We start from the raw sequence: 17,345 nt of genomic DNA on the forward strand, positions 1-17,345 counted from the left end.
TTTTGAGGAGGAAATGTTGCATATTTTGTGTTTTTGCCATAAAAAAATTGGTTTTCTTTAACAAAAAGGGCATAAAACGTAACTAAAAAAAAGTAAACTTTATATTGACTGATAGATCTAAAGCGTTGAATGTAAAAAAAATAAAATAAAATAAAATTTAAAAAAAATAATATATATATATATATATATATATATATATATATATATATATATATATATATATATATATATATATATATATATATATATATATATATATATATATATATATATATATATATATATATGACTTATTTTTAACATTTTTATGACTGAGACCCTTCCGGTTCCCCGGGACCAAACTTAAGAGGAGAGCTGAAGGTTAAAAAAAATACAATATTTTTTTTATGGTTTTAAAATTTTATTTTTTTTTAATGCTATGATTTTTCAGTATGCGGTGTATCATAAAAATTATCAGAAAATAATATATAAAACATTTTAATTTTTTATTTTTTTTTTACATATCCTTGATGCTTTCTTTTTGAGCAATACCTTCATTTGGCCTGCAGGTGTCAGGATGGAGTCGGGCGCTGAGGTCGCCCGGCAACAACAATGCGTGTTTAAAGGACCCACGGAAAGTAGAATACTTTGATCAATTGCATCTAATTCGCGCGCACACGTACAATTACGTCAAATACACGAATGATTCATACAATTAAAATGTATTAATAAAGATCAAGCTGACCACATAGGATCATTTGTTTATTTATTTGATTAATTTTCGCCCCTCCGAGTGCGAGCCAACACACTGAGGTAAGTTTGCTTAGTTTATCGACATCAACCCACATAAATGATCAATTTTTTCCACGTTAGTGTAAATTTAAGTAGTTTATGCCCACTCCAAAGCCGAGGGACGCAAATTCGTAGCTGAAGGGGGCGTTCCGCGCACTGTCAACTGCCTTGATACTCCAAAATCCCGCACCCGCCAGTGCAATTGAAGGCAGCATAAATCAGGAGCGTATCCTGGTCACCATGAGAGAAACAATAATGAAACATTGGACTTACTGCTGATGGAATAAACTTGCTTGTGGCATCGACAACTCGGAGTTAAATCCCAGCCAGGTACAATCCAGCACATTCCAAGCAATACAAGCATCTGGGTAAGAGTTACAGGTTGCATGTTAGCGTTAGCCCAGCTAGCTTGAATATTAGCTGTTTACGTGCTTCTACGTTGTTTTTGTGACTTGCCTAAGTTCTTGTGTTTTGTCTTCGAAAACACGATTAATTGTGTCGCACGTATACAAACTGAAGCGTGAAGCCGTGCGGTGTTAGCGTGGTGGCATGTAGAGAAGATTAACATAATGGCACTGCGGCTGTTAATTCTCTTTAGCCCCGTTAGCGGATAACCAGCTAATAAACCCTTTTTTTTTAAACACCTGGCCAACAAAAACATTACCATGTGACTCTTCGATAACGTGTTCTCTATAAACTGTAAGTTCAGAATACCTGGCCAACAAAAACATTACCATGTGACGCATGACTCTTCTATAACGTGTTCGCTATAAAGTGACATTTCAGAATACCTGGCCAACAAAAACATTCCCAAGTGACACTTCGGTATTTGTTCGCTATAAAGTGTAATTTCAGAATACCTGGCCAACAAAAACAAAACCATGTGACACATGACTCTTCGATAACGTGTTCGCTATAAAGTGTGATTTCAGAATACCTGGCCAACAAAAACATTACCAAGTGACACTTCGGTATTTGTTCGCTATAAAGTGTAATTTAAAAATACCTGGCCAACAAAAACAAAACCATGTGACGCATGACTCTTTGATAACGTGTTCGCTATAAAGTGTAATTTCAGAATACCTGGCCAACAAAAACATTACCATGTGACACATGACTCTTCGATAACGTGTTCGCTATAAAGTGTAATTTCAGAATGCCTGGCCAACAAAAACATTACCATGTGACGCATGACTCTTCGATAACGTGTTCGCTATAAAGTGTAAGTTCAGAATATCTGGCCAACAAAAACATTACCATGTGACTCTTCGATAACGTGTTCTCTATAAAGTATAATTTCAGAACACCTGGCCAACAAAAACATTACCATGTGACACATGACGCTTTGGTATTTGTTCGCTATAAAGTGTAAATTCAGAATACCTGGCCATCAAAAACATTACCGTGACTCTTCGATAAAGTGTTCTCTATAAACTGTAATTTCAGAATACCTGGCCAACAAAAACATTACCATGTGACGCATGACGCTGTGGTATTTGTTCGCTATAAAGTGTAATTTCAGAACACCTGGCCAACAAAAACATTACCATGTGACACATGACTCTTCGATAACGTGTTCGCTATAAAGTGTAAATTCAGAATACCTGGCCAACAAAAACATTACCATGTGACGCATGACTCTTCGATAACGTGTTCTCTATAAACTGTAATTTCAGAATACCTGGCCAACAAAAACATTACCATGTGACGCATAACGCTTCGGTATTTGTTCACTATAAAGTGTAATTTCAGAATACCTGGCCAACAAAAACATTACCATGTGACACATGACTCTTTGATAACGTGTTCGCTATAAAGTGTAAATTCAGAATACCTGGCCAACAAAAACATTACCGTGACTCTTCAATAACGTGTTCGCTATAAAGTGTAATTTCAGAATACCTGGCCAACAAAAACATTACCATGTGACGAATGACGCTGTGGTATTTGTTCGCTATAAAGTGTAATTTCAGAACACCTGGTCAACAAAAACATTACCATGTGACGCATGACTCTTCGATAACGTGTTCGCTATAAAGTGTAAGTTCAGAATACCTGGCCAACAAAAACATTACCATGTGACGCATGACTCTTCGATAACGTGTTCGCTATGAAGTGTAAATTCAGAATACCTGGCCATCAAAAACATTACCGTGACTCTTCGATAAAGTGTTCTCTATAAACTATAGTTTCAGAATACCTGGCCAACAAAAACATTACCATGTGACGCATGACGCTGTGGTATTTGTTCGCTATAAAGTGTAATTTCAGAACACCTGGCCAACAAAAACATTACCATGTGACACATGACTCTTCGATAACGTGTTCGCTATAAAGTGTAATTTCAGAATGCCTGGCCAACAAAAACATTACCCTATGACACATGACTCTTCGATAACGTGTTCACTAGCTATAAAGTGTAAGTTCAGAATATCTGGCCAACAAAAACATTACCATGTGACTCTTCGATAACGTGTTCTCTATAAAGTATAATTTCAGAACACCTGGCCAACAAAAAAATTACCATGTGACACATGACGCTTTGGTATTTGTTCGCTATAAAGTGTAAATTCAGAATACCTGGCCAACAAAAACATTACCATGTGACACATGACTCTTCGATAACGTGTTCGCTAGCTATAAAGTGTAAGTTCCGAATATCTGGCCAACAAAAACATTACCATGTGACTCTTCGATACCCTGTTCTCTATAAAGTATAATTTCAGAACACCTGGCCAACAAAAACATTACCATGTGACACATGACGCTTTGGTATTTGTTCGCTATAAAGTGTAAATTCAGAATACCTGGCCATCAAAAACATTACCGTGACTCTTCGATAAAGTGTTCTCTATAAACTGTAATTTCAGAATACCTGGCCAACAAAAACATTACCATGTGACGCATGACGCTGTGGTATTTGTTCGCTATAAAGTGTAATTTCAGAACACCTGGCCAACAAAAACATTACCATGTGACACATGACTCTTCGATAACATGTTCGCTATAAAGTGTAAATTCAGAATACCTGGCCAACAAAAACATTACCATGTGACACATGACGCTTTGGTATTTGTTCGCTATAAAGTGTAATTTCAGAATGCCTGGCCAACAAAAACATTACCATGTGACGCATGACTCTTCGATAACGTGTTCGCTATAAACTGTAATTTCAGAATACCTGGCCAACAAAAACATTACCTTGTGACACATGACTCTTCGATAACATGTTTGCTATAAACTGTAATTTCAGAATACCTGGCCAACAAAAACATTACCATGTGACACATGACTTTTTGATAACGTGTTCGCTATAAAGTGTAAATTCAGAATACCTGGCCAACAAAAACATTACCGTGACTCTTCAATAATGTCTTCACTATAAAGTGTAATTTCAGAATACCTGGCCAACAAAAATATTACCATGTGACACATGACTCTTTGATAACGTGTTTGCTATAAACTGTTAGTTCAGAATACCTGGCCAACAAAAACATTACTATGTGACACATGACTCTTCGATAACGTGTTCGCTATAAACTGTAATTTCAGAATACCTGGCCAACAAAAATATTACCATGTGACACATGACTCTTTGATAACGTGTTTGCTATAAAGTGTAATTTCAGAATGCCTGGCCAACAAAAACATTACCATGTGACGCATGACTCTTCGATAACGTGTTCGCTATAAACTGTAATTTCAGAATACCTGGCCAACAAAAATATTACCATGTGACACATGACTCTTTGATAACGTGTTTGCTATAAACTGTTAGTTCAGAATACCTGGCCAACAAAAACATTACTATGTGACACATGACTCTTCGATAACGTGTTCGCTATAAAGTGTAATTTCAGAACACCTGGCCAACAAAAACATTACCATGTGACACATGACTCTTCGATAACGTGTTCGCTATAAAGTGTAATTTCAGAATACCTGGCCAACAAAAACATTACCATGTGACACATGACTTTTTGATAACGTGTTCGCTATAAAGTGTAAATTCAGAATACCTGGCCAACAAAAACATTACCGTGACTCTTCGATAACGTCTTCGCTATAAAGTGTAATTTCAGAATACCTGGCCAACAAAAACATTACCATGTGACACATGACTCTTCGATAACGTGTTTGCTATAAACTGTTATTTCAGAATACCTGGCCAACAAAAACATTACCATGTGACACATGACTCTTCGATAACGTGTTCGCTATAATGTGTAATTTCAGAAAATAATACCTGGCCAACAAAAACATTACCATGTGACGCATGACTCTTCGGTTGGAATTGGGGGTTAAATCACCAAAAATGATTTCTGGGCGCGGCCACTGCTGCTGCTCACTGCTCCCCTCACCTCCCAGGGGGTGATCTAGGGTGATGGGTCAAATGCAGAGAATAATTTTGCCACACCTCGTGTGTGTGTGTGTGTGACAATCAGTGGTACTTTAACTTAATATAATCTATAAATAAAATTCATTTTTGTGAGCTCACGATTCCTGATCGAACCGAAAGTTTTGATATCCGAACGGTTCCGATCGGATGAAAACTGGACTGTGAAAGCGGACGAACTTTGGCGGAATAAGAATTGGAATAACAGATTGTTTGGTGTAGAATAGCATATGTATATGTGTATATATATATATATATATATATATATATATATATATATATATATATATATATATATATATATATATATATATATATATATATATATATATATATATATATATATATATATATATATATATATATATATATATAGCATATGTATATACAAGAATAGCATATATATATACACAAGATGAGCGTTCACACAGTGAGATGTTACTTGTGTTGCAGAGCGGACGACAGCGGATGGTTGCTGCCAATGGGGCTGTTTGACAAGTTGGCAGGATGGCTGGGCTTCAAGAAGGAGGTGAACGTGCTTTGTCTGGGCCTGGACAACAGCGGGAAAACCACCATCATCAACAAACTCAAACCTTCCAACGTAGGTCCACTTCTGTTTGTTGGGCTCTTTCTATATAGCAATAATATAATGCCAAATGAGTCAAATATTACCCAAACTACACCTTCTTACTAGGTGAAATAGAAAAACTTAGGTATGTTGAGGGTTCCATACTGCCGATTGTGATACTGATCGTCCGTAAATGAGATAGGCCGATACCAAACACATTTATTAGCTGTACATATTTCAGTTTATATATGGTGAGTGTTATTGACAGTTTAACCATATCAACACAATATTTAAACTAGTTCCTTATTCTCTTTTATCACGTACAATTGTTTGAACATAACAAAAGTATTAAAGGCCTACTGAAAGCCACTACTACCGACCACGCAGTCTGATAGTTTATACATCAATGATGAAATCTTAACATTGCAACACATGCCAATACGACCGGGTTAGATTAGTAAAGTGCAATTTTAAATTTCCCGCAAAATATCCTGCTGAAAACATCTCGGTATGATGACGTCTGCGCGTGACGTCACGGATTGTAGCGGACATTTTGGGACACCATTGTGGCCAGCTATTAAGTCGTCTGTTTTCATCGCAAAATTCCACAGTATTCTGGACATCTGTGTTGGTGAATCTTTTGCAATTTGTTTAATGAACAATGGAGACAGCAAAGAAGAAAGCTGTAGGTGGGAAGCGGTGTATTAGCGGCCGGCTGCAGCAACACAAACACATAGCCGGTGTTTCATCGTTTACATTCCCAAAGGATGACAGTCAAGCTTTACCATTGGCTTGTGGAGAACTGGGACAACAGAGACTGTGGGATTGAGTGTGTTGTGCGGGTGTTTGAGTTGTATTGGCGGGTTATATGGACGGGAGGGGGGAGGTGTTTGTTATGCGGGATTAATTTGTGGCATATTAAATATAAGCCTGGTTGTGTTGTGGCTAATAGAGTATATATATGTCTTGTGTTTATTTACTGTTTTAGTCATTCCCAGCTGAATATCAGGTCCCACCCAACTCTCACAGTATCTTCCCTATCTGAATCGCTTCCACTGCCCTCTAATCCTTCACTCTCACTTTCCTCATCCACAAATCTTTCATCCTCGCTCAAATTAATGGGGAAATCGTCGCTTTCTCGGTCCGAATCGCTCTCGCTGCTGGTGGCCATGATTGTAAACAATGTGCAGATGTGAGGCGCTCCACAACCTGTGACGTCACGCTACTTCCGGTACAGGCAAGGCTTTTTTATCAGCGACCAAAAGTTGTGAACTTTATCGTCGATGTTCTCTACTAAATCCTTTCAGCAAAAATATGGCAATATCGAGAAATGATCTCATTTCAGTAGGCCTTTAATATATAATAACTAATCAAGAATAGAAACTACTATCTACTAGGGTTGTACGGTATACCGATACTAACAAAGTACTGCGGTACTAATTAATTAAAAACGGTACTACACTGCTTCTGAAAAATACCGATGGATGGATATAACTTTATTGATTCCTTCAGGAGAGTTCCCTCAGGAAAATTAACATTCCAACAGCAGTGTACAGAATTGAGATCAAATTTAAAAAGTCAATAATGGGGGTATAAATGGAAACAAAATAGAAAATTATTACAATAAAAATCAAAAACAACAATGACAATAAAAATATAACAGTCAAATAAGAATATAACATGAAAATAGGCAGTAGTGACCATGTTATAAAAAAGTATTGCACTGTCATTGTTTACTAATTGATACTAATATACTAAGAAATGCAGTTTATTTGCTGCAATGAATGTGATTATTATTAGCTTAGAAGAGCTGCTCCACACTGTGTATGGAGACAAATAATTAGCTGATATTAAATACAGTATCGGCCAGAGGGGCAATAACCAACAATGGCGATTACCAATGTTCCCTCTAATTGTTCATGTGTGTGAGCAAACACAAAAACTCCCTGAGCATTCAGTGGAGCACATGTGAGCAACATCACACGTGGCAATACCAGCAGCACCCCTGTCTCAAACCAATCTTTTATTATAACACTCAAATGACAGGAGTCATTTTCATGAGATTATTTTGTAATATTAGGGATTTGGCCCACTTGTAATGAAAATAAAAGAAATCTTGTTTTTCATAAGCTATGGATGAGTATTGTAGAATATGTCTGGGTGGGGGTCCTGCTTTGGAAATCATTTGTACCCCTTTCAGAGATCACATTTAGTTCCTCTTAAACATCCTCATGTTGCACAATGAAATGTAAGCATAGGATGAAGTGTGCATTCCTGTAACTTTCTCTAGTAACAGCATTCCATGATTAATATCAATAAATTAACATTAATAATAAATGACAGTAGAATAAGCACATGTATGACTGAGGAGTCATAGTGTAACTTTGTGTGGTGTTTGAGTTTTCAGACTTTTTGTGTGGCCATAAACGCACCAGTGGTTTAGTGGTATGCGTGTTGGTGACAGATGACAAGTTGGTTTTGGCCTGGTTTGTACGGCAGAAAATGACTAGTTTTTCGAGATAGAAGTTTTTTACTGATGTTTTTGGTGTGGTTATGGCCGAATATAAACAGTTTTGCTCAATAAAATGATCTATATAATTCCTGGCCTCGAAGCATCTCGATAGACGTTACAATAATTGAACGGTGTTCAATTGAACGGTGTTGACGAACACCGTTAGGACCGGTTGTTGTCACTGTCACTCAGAGTTGCATTGCAAAATTACACAGAATAAATGTGTTTATTTTGTTTAGAATTCAGATGGGGATTTGATTTGGTGCGCGGCATATATTTGCTGTGCGCAGAGGACGCTTGAGCAGTGCGCAATTGCGCAGGCACGCACCTTAGAGGGAACGTGGGCGATTACATACCTTTTTGTACTGATCTGTGGCCAATGGATCGGCACATCCCTAAAAAAATTAATGCAATAAGTCATTTTTCCTGTATGTGTTCACCATGAAGACTTGAATAATAACATACAAAATCTGTCTCCCAGGCCCAGGCACAAGACATCGTCCCGACCATTGGGTTCAGCATAGAGAAGTTCAAGACATCCAGGTAGCTTTTCATATTAACACAGCAGTGTGTTGTTGTTGATTCAGTCCAGCTTGAAATGAAACATGTTTCCCTGTCTTGGTGCAGTCTCTCCTTCACGGTGTTTGACATGTCTGGCCAAGGCAGATACAGAAACCTCTGGGAGCACTACTACAAGTCAGTGTGCAGACTTTTTCTTTCCCTCACCATTGTTATTATGTTGACTAATGTCGCTGCGATGTTTGTGTTGTCAGGGAGGGCCAGGCTGTCATATTTGTCATCGATAGTGCAGATAAGCTTAGGATGGTTGTGGCCAAAGAAGAATTGGACACTTTATTAAATCATCCTGGTAAGTTGTGGGCTACCTTTTACATTTTTAGTACAGCTAGCAGATACTATACACTGTAACAACGCTCAACGGGACAACAACTCTCTGTTTGTAAGATGATTTTTTTCCCAAAATGTCTCTTTAAAGGCCTACTGAAATGATTTTTTTTTTTATTTAAACGGGGATAGCAGATCCATTTTATGTGTCATACTTGATCATTTCGCGATATTGCCATATTTTTGCTGAAAGGATTTAGTAGAGAACATCAACGATAAAGTTCGCAACTTTTGGTCGCTGATAAAAAAAGCCTTGCCTGTACCGGAAGTAGCGTGACGTCGCAGGTTGAAAGGCTCCTCACATTTCCCCATTGTTTACACCAGCAGCGAGAGGGATTCGGACCGAGAAAGCGACGATTACCCCATTAATTTGAGCGAGGATGAAAGATTCGTGGATGAGGAACGTGAGAGTGAAGGACTAGAGTGCAGTGCAGGACGCATCTTTTTTCGCTCTGACCGTAACTTAGGTACAAGCTGGCTCATTGGATTCCACACTTTTCTCCTTTTTCTGTTGTGGATCACGGATTTGTATTTTAAACCACCTCGGATACTATATCCTCTTGAAAATGAGAGTCGAGAATGCGAAATGGACATTCACAGTGACTTTTATCTCCACAACAATACATCGGCGAAGCACTTTAGCTACGGAGCTAACGTGATAGCATCGGGCTTAACTGCAGATAGAAACAAAAGAAATAAACCCCTGACTGGAAGGATAGACAGAAAATCAACAATACTATTAAACCAGGGGTCACCAACGTGGTGCCCGCGGGCACCAGGTAGCCCGTAAGGACCAGATGAGTAGCCCGCTGGCCTGTTCTAAAAATAGCTCAAATAGCAGCACTTACCAGTGAGCTGCCTCTATTTTTTAAATTTTATTTATTGACTAGCAAGCTGGTCTCGCTTTGCTTGACATTTTTAATTCTAAGAGAGACAAAACTCAAATAGAATTTGAAAATCCAAGAAAATATTTTAAAGACTTGGTCTTCACTTGTTTAAATAAATTCATAATTTTTTTTACTTTGCTTCTTATAACTTTCAGAAAGACAATTTTAGAGAAAAAATACAACCTTAAAAATGATTTTAGGATTTTTAAACGCATATACCTTTTTACCTTTTAAATTCCTTCCTCTTCTTTCCTGGCAATTTAAATCAATGTTCAAGTACATTTATTTTTTTTATTGTAAAGAATAATAAATACATTTTAATTTAATTCTTCATTTTAGCTTCTGTTTTTTCTACGAAGAATATTTGTGAAATATTTCTTCAAACTTATTATGATTAAAATTCAAAAAAATTATTCTGGCAAATCTAGAAAATCTGTAGAATCAAATTTAAATCTTATTTCAAAGTCTTTTGAATTTCTTTTAAAATTTTTGTTCTGGAAAATCTAGAAGAAATAATGATTTGTCTTTGTTAGAAATATAGCTTGGTCCAATTTGTTATATATTCTAACAAAGTGTAGATTGGATTTTAACCTATTTAAAACATGTCATCAAAATTCTAAAATTAATCTTAATCAGGAAAAATTACTAATGATGTTCCATAAATTATTTTTTTAAGTTTTTCACTTCTTTTTTTCGGTTGAATTTTGAATTTTAAAGAGTCGAAATTGAAGATAAACTATGTTTCAAAATTTAATTGTCATTTTTTTCGTGTTTTCTCCTCTTTTAAACCGTTCAATTAAGTGTAAATATCATTAATTATTAATAATAACATAGAGTTAAAGGTAAATTGAGCAAATTGGCTATTTTTGGCAATTTAGTTAAATGTGTATCAAACTGGTAGCCCTTCGCATTAATCAGTACCCAAGAAGTAGCTCTTGCTTTCAAAAAGGTTGGTGACCCCTGTATTAAACCATGGACCTGTAACTACACGGTTAATGCTTTCCAGCCTGGCGAAGCGTAACAATGCTGTTGCTAACGACGCCATTGAAGCTAACTTAGCTACGGGACCTCGACAGAGCTATGCTAAAAACATTAGCTATCCACCTACGCCAGCCAGCCCTCATCTGCTCATCAACACCCGTGTTCACCTGCCTTCCAGCAATCGACGGAGCGACGAAGGACTTCACCCGATCATAGATGCGGTCGGCGGCCCGGAGACGGAGTCAAGGTGAGGTCGGCGGCTAGCGCGTCTGCTATCCATCTCAAAGTCCTCCTGGTTGTGTTGCTGCAGCCAGCCGCTAATACACCGATCCCACCTACAGCTTTCTTCTTTGCAGTCTCCATTGTTCATTAAACAAATTGCAAAAGATTCACCAACACAGATGTCCAGAATACTGTGGAATTATGTGGTGAAAACAGAGCTTTTTGTATTGGATCCAATGGGGTCCGAATACTGCCGTTCACTCCGTGACGTCACGCGCAAACGTCATCATACATAGACGTTTTCAACCGGACGTTTCGCGGGAAATTTAAAATTGCACTTTATAAGTTAACCCGGCCGTATTGGCATGTGTTGCAATGTTAAGATTTCATCATTGATATATAAACTATCAGACTGCGTGGTCGGTAGTAGTGGGTTTCAGTAGGCCTTTAAGAGTACTGCTGAAAGTATATTTTCCCAACACTGTCCTGTCCGCACAACAGACATCAAGCACAGGAGAATTCCCATCCTGTTCTTGGCTAACAAGATGGACGTCCGAGACGCTTTGTCTTCGGTCAAGGTCTCCCAGCTGCTCTGCTTGGAAAATATCAGGGACAAACCCTGGCAAATCTGGTAAGAACATATGATTATTATTATTAGGGATGTCCGATAAATGCTTTAAAATGTAATATCGGAAATTATCGGTATCGGTTTCATAATTATCGGTATCGGCTTCAAAAAGTAAAATTCATGACTTTTTAAAACGCCGCTGTGTACACGGACGTGGGGAGAAGTACCGTATTTTCCGCACTATAAGGCGCACCTTCAATGAATGGCCTATTTTAAAACTTAGTTCATATATAAGGTGCACCGCATTATAAGGCGCATAGAATAGAGGATACAGTAGAGGCTGGGGTTGCGAGACCTGTTGTGGCTCAATATTGGTCCATATATAAGGTGCACCGTATTATAAGGCGCACTGTCAGCTTTTGAGAAAATTGGGAGGTTTTTAGGTGCGCCTTATAGTGTGGAAAATACGGTACAGAGCACCAATAAACCTTAAAGGCACTTCCTCTGCCTGCCGGCCCAGTCATATAATATCTACAGCTTTTCACACACACAAGTCAATGCAAGGCATACTTGGTCAACAGCCATACAGGTCACACTGAGGGTGGCCGTATAAACAACTTTAACACCGTTACAAATATGCGCCACACTGTGAACCCACACCAAACAAAAATGACAAACAGAGAACATCCGCACCGTAACACAACATAAACACAACAGAACAAATACCCAGAACCCCTTGCAGCACTAACTCTTCCGGGACGCTACAATATACACCCGCCCACCTCAACCTCCTCATGCTCTCTCAGGGAGAGCATGTCCCTAATTCCAAGCTGCTGTTTTGAGGCATGTTAAAAAAAAATAATGTACTTTGTGACTTCAATTATAAATATGGCAGTGCCATGTTGGCATTTTTTTTTTCCATAACTTGAGTTGATTTATTTTGGAAAACCTTGTAACATTGTTTAATGCATCCAGCGGGGCATCACAACAAAATTAGGCATAATAATGTGTTAATTCCACGACTGTATATATCGGTATCGGTTGATATCGGTATCGGTAATTAAGAGTTGGACAATATCGTTGTCAGAAAAATTGTATTTAAATTATCAAAAAACTTTCCATTGTGAGTTTCCATTGAACAGACAAGAAGCTGTCTTTGTGGCACCAAGCCAAACGCTCGGAAGATTCCGCTGTGTACGATGGAATCAGACGGGAGGGGTCATCCATTGTCCTCCAAAACCTGCCAAAGCTGAATCCACGACAAGCCCAGGCCCGAGGGATCTTCTTCTTTTGTCTTTTAATGTGACCGAAAACAAGGACTGTTTACATACTACCCATTCCTGTTGAGACAGGTGTTGTTGCGTAAACATTGAACATCTAAATAAAAGAGAGGACGAAAACCTTCTTCGTCAGAGCGTGGTGCAGGACTGTACAGAAAGTACAGTGGCCATGTCTCTCCTCAATATTGAGTCCAAATTTAATTATGTTTCTGTTTGATTCCTTGTCTTTTGTCTTGTTTAATAGATGTCATCAGTGTTTGAACCTAACAATCGGAATATCGGTAAAAAATCCATTATCGGACCTCTCTAATTATTATTATTATTTTCATTAGGTCTGCTCTCATTTTATGCTTTCTGCTGTTCGTGTACATTGTAGCGTTAAATGTATTGTGTTTATTACTGGACTATTTTCACACAAAATGTGTAAGCAACCTCAAAACACTTTCTACAATAATGTGCCGAAACATTTATCAGTAGAGATGTCCGATAATGGCTTTTTAGCCGATATTCCGATATTGTCCAACTCTTTAATTACTGATTCCGATATCAACCGATACCGATATATACAGTCATGGAATTAACACATTATGATGCCTAATTTAGTTGTGATGCCCCGCTGGATGCATTAAACAATGTAACAAGGTTTTCCAAAATAAATCAACTCAAGTTATGGAAAAAAAAGTGCCAACATGGCACTGCCATATTTATTATTGAAGTCACAAAGTGCATTATTTTTTTTAACATGCCTCGAAACAGCAGCTTGGAATTTGGGACATGCTCTCCCTGAGGGAGCATGAGGAGGTTGAGGTGGACAGGGTTGGGGGGGGGCGGAGTTTTGGTAGGTGTAGTGGGGGGTGTGTATAGTAGCGTCCCGGAAGAGTTAGTGCTGCAAGCCTTGCAGCACTATTTGTTCTGTTGTGTTTATGTTGTGTTACGGTGAGGATGTTCTCCCGAAATGTGTTTGTTTGGTGTGGGTTCACAGTGTGGCGCATATTTGTAACAGTGTTAAAGTTGTTTATACGGCCACCCTCAGTGTGACCTGTATGGCTGTTGACCAAGTATGCCTTGCATTCACTTGTGTGTGTGACAAGCCGTAGATATTATGTGACTGGGCCCGGCACGCAAAGGCAGGGCCTTTAAGGTTTATTGGCGCTCTGTACTTCTCCCTATGTCCGTGTACACAGCGGCGTTTTAAAAAGTCATACATTTTACTTTTTGAAACCGATACCGATAATTTCCGATTTTAAAGCGTTTATCGGCCGATAAATATTATCGGACATCTCCAATTATTATTATTATTATTTTCATTAAGTCTGCACTCACTTTCTGCTTTCTGCTGTTTGTGTACATTGTAGCGTTAAATGTATTTTGTTCATAACTGGACTATTTTCACACAAAATGTGTAAGCAACCTCAAAACACTTTCCACAATAATGTGCCGAAACACTTATCAGCTTTATTAAACTTGTGTCACTTTAATTACATCTGACTTATTTATTGTTCGTTTGTACTAAAACATGGTCATGTAAAGTGAAATGTCGTGATGTTAATGTAAGTGTTGATATGTTTCAGTGGCACTGACGCTCTAAGAGGAGATGGTTTACAGGAGGGAGTGGAATGGTTACAAGGTAAACTTGACACGAGGTGTGTGTTTGTGCGCGTGTGCTTGTAGTTTTTGCATTAACATGCTAATATTTTCCAAAAGTAATTCATGTCATCAACTACAGCTGGGTATTGGCAAGGACTTTTTGATATAATAAGTATCACGATAGATGTGTACGTATCGTACATTTCACAATAGGGAGCATTTGTGTCGCGATATGTGTCACAATAAGTAACATATCACAATATGGTACAGTATTGTTTTTTTTATTTTTATCAGGGTCATTTGGGTACTTTCTTTTGTCATTTTGATTTAAAAAGAGTAAACACAGTTGTTTGCTAATAAATAGCTTCACACAACCATTAAGTATGAGTGGAAGAAAGGTTTTTGTGTTATCAGTCATATTCTCTAAAGAAGGCCAAGAAATCATAAATTCTCCCAGGGTATGTAAACTTATGAGCACAACTGTATACAAATATTTATTTAGAAATAATAAAAATATAAATGTTTCCTAAATAAACTGTCAACAAAATTAAAGTGCAAATGAAAATGAAGCTTCGTCACTTTGGTCATCATTTTAGCGCTTAAACGCAACCGTGACTTTTATACCAGACTTCTTCTCATTGTTTGACATTGTCACGCGTCAACTGACTGACTCGTTACTGCCACTAGTGGTGGAAAAGTGTAAAACATTAAAAAAAAATGGATGTTGTATAGTCAGAGTGTTTTCCCCCCCCGTCCCTATAAACAACTGTACAATGAAATGTGTGTGTATGTTATTTCCAGATCAAATCAAGTCATTGAGGACATGAGGACGTGAAGATGAGAAGAAGGTACCAAAAACATTTCAGATGTGGTTAACTTGAAATCTGAGCGCAATTGGGACGATTCTCAAATATTTATTAGAACAGATCACGGACACCAATTGTGCTAAGTCGGCAAGAATCACAATCGCGGTGTTTTTGGGCAAATATATTCTATTACAAGTGTAATTTGCTTCTGTCTAAATCATCAATATAATTCATGTTTGAAAATATTCTTGGTTTCTGCGGATTGTTTGGAGTACTGTAAAACATTTACTCGTGTGTATTTTATTTTCTATACAATTTTGTATATTGGCAATAGTTATCTTGGGAAAACATGTTGTCTAATAAAATATTTCAAACCATCACAATGATCATATATACATGCACTGTACCTCTGCATAAAACAACACTGCACACTACATCAAGTAAATACCATTTTATAAATCTAACAAAATGGGCCAATATAAAATTATGATAGTTTAATAGCTTATTTGCTTTTTAAAGAAACACAACAAATATGTTATTTAGTAAAGAAAGTAAAAACCATGGGTAATATAATAATATAATCACATACAATGTAACAATATACTTCCAGTAGTATTGAAACATTCACACGCAATTACTTCAGGAATTGCTTCATCTAGTTATAATTTGTTATTATTCAATCTATAGATCAACTTGAAGTCTATCTGTCAAAGTAAAACATTTTTTTTAATGTTTTGTGTCAAAGAAAACACTGTTTTTAATGGCAAAAACACAACATATGCAATTTCCCCCATCAAAAATATTTTAAAGTGGAATATTTGATTCAATTAGAGCCTTAAAAAGTGCAATATTTCATAACAACATTGATTTTAATTCATTATTATTAATTTGAGCAATGAAAGTTTAAAATGAAAAATTCCACTAAAAATGATTGTGGCTCCGAAAGTCCCACTCATAAAAGTTTTATTTTTTTAATTTCATTTTTATTTATTTTTCAACACTTAAGTCTGTTGATCAACTTCAGATCTAATAAAAATTAAATAAAGAAATAAATTATGTTTTATGCCCTTTTTGCTTACGAAAACCCTTGTTTTGTTTTGTTTTATGGCAAAAACACAACATATGCAATTTCCCCCATCAAAAAATATATTAAAGTGGAATATTTGATGTGAAGTAATTAGAGCCTTAAAAAGTGCAATATTGATTTTAATTTATTATTAATTTGAGCAATGACAGTTTAAAAGGAAAAATCCCACTAAAAATTATTGCGGCTCCAAAAGTCCCACTCATAAAAGTTGATTTTTATTTTATTTATTTTTTTCAACACTTAAGTCTGTAGATCAACTTCAGATCGAGCCGTCAAAAAGTGAAAATTAAATAAAGAAATAAATTATGTTTTATGCCCTTTTTTGCTTAAGAAAACCTTTGTTTTGTTTTGTTTCATGGCAAAAACACAACATATGCAATTTCCCCCATCAAAAAATATTTTAAAGTGGAATATTTGATGTGAAGTAATTAGAGCCTTAAAAAGTGCAATATTGATTTTAATTCATTATTATTTATTTGAGCAATGACAGTTTAAAATGAAAAATCCCACAAAAAATTATTGCGGCTCCAAAAGTCCCACTCATAAAAGTTGATTTATTTTGTTTTTTATTTTCAACACTTAAGTCTGTAGATCAACTTCAGATCTAGCCGTCAAAAAGTGAAAATTAAATGAAGAAATAAATTATGTTTTATGCCCTTTTTGCTTAAGAAAACCTTTGTTTTGTTTTGTTTGGTTTCATGACAAAAACACACGATATGCAATTTCCCCCATCAAAAAATATTTTAAAGTGAAATGTTTGATGTGAAGTAATTAGAG

At 36.7% G+C, this 17,345-nt stretch overlaps 1 protein-coding gene across 2 annotated transcripts; it reads left to right on the forward strand.

Moving 5' to 3' along the window:
* The first annotated feature begins 968 nt into the window (after positions 1-968).
* On the forward strand, positions 969-15,819 carry LOC133641505 (ADP-ribosylation factor-like protein 6). Of its 2 annotated transcripts, none has more exons than XM_062035293.1 (8): positions 969-1,101; positions 5,621-5,768; positions 8,729-8,790; positions 8,875-8,943; positions 9,021-9,115; positions 11,742-11,871; positions 14,660-14,715; positions 15,477-15,819. In XM_062035293.1, the coding sequence occupies exons 2-8, from the start codon at positions 5,649-5,651 to the stop codon at positions 15,500-15,502; spliced, it is 558 nt and encodes a 185-aa protein (XP_061891277.1). In that variant the 5' UTR covers positions 969-1,101; positions 5,621-5,648; the 3' UTR covers positions 15,503-15,819. The 2 variants fall into 2 exon arrangements, with proteins under 2 accessions (XP_061891277.1, XP_061891270.1); XM_062035286.1 differs by having other exon boundaries at positions 984-1,139.
* Positions 15,820-17,345: the final 1,526 nt, after the last annotated feature.

Source organism: Entelurus aequoreus, linkage group LG02, assembly GCF_033978785.1.
Source record: "Entelurus aequoreus isolate RoL-2023_Sb linkage group LG02, RoL_Eaeq_v1.1, whole genome shotgun sequence".
NCBI classification, from domain to species: Eukaryota; Metazoa; Chordata; class Actinopteri; order Syngnathiformes; family Syngnathidae; genus Entelurus; species Entelurus aequoreus.

Bases quoted from the DNA above. Each gene is read 5' to 3' on its own strand.
- LOC133641505 (XM_062035293.1), top strand. From the start codon at position 5,649: ATGGGGCTGTTTGACAAGTTGGCAGGATGGCTGGGCTTCAAGAAGGAG. The intron at 9,116-11,741 runs GTAAGTTGTGGG...TCCGCACAACAG, and splicing joins CACTTTATTAAATCATCCTG to ACATCAAGCACAGGAGAATT. The intron at 11,872-14,659 runs GTAAGAACATAT...GATATGTTTCAG, and splicing joins GACAAACCCTGGCAAATCTG to TGGCACTGACGCTCTAAGAG.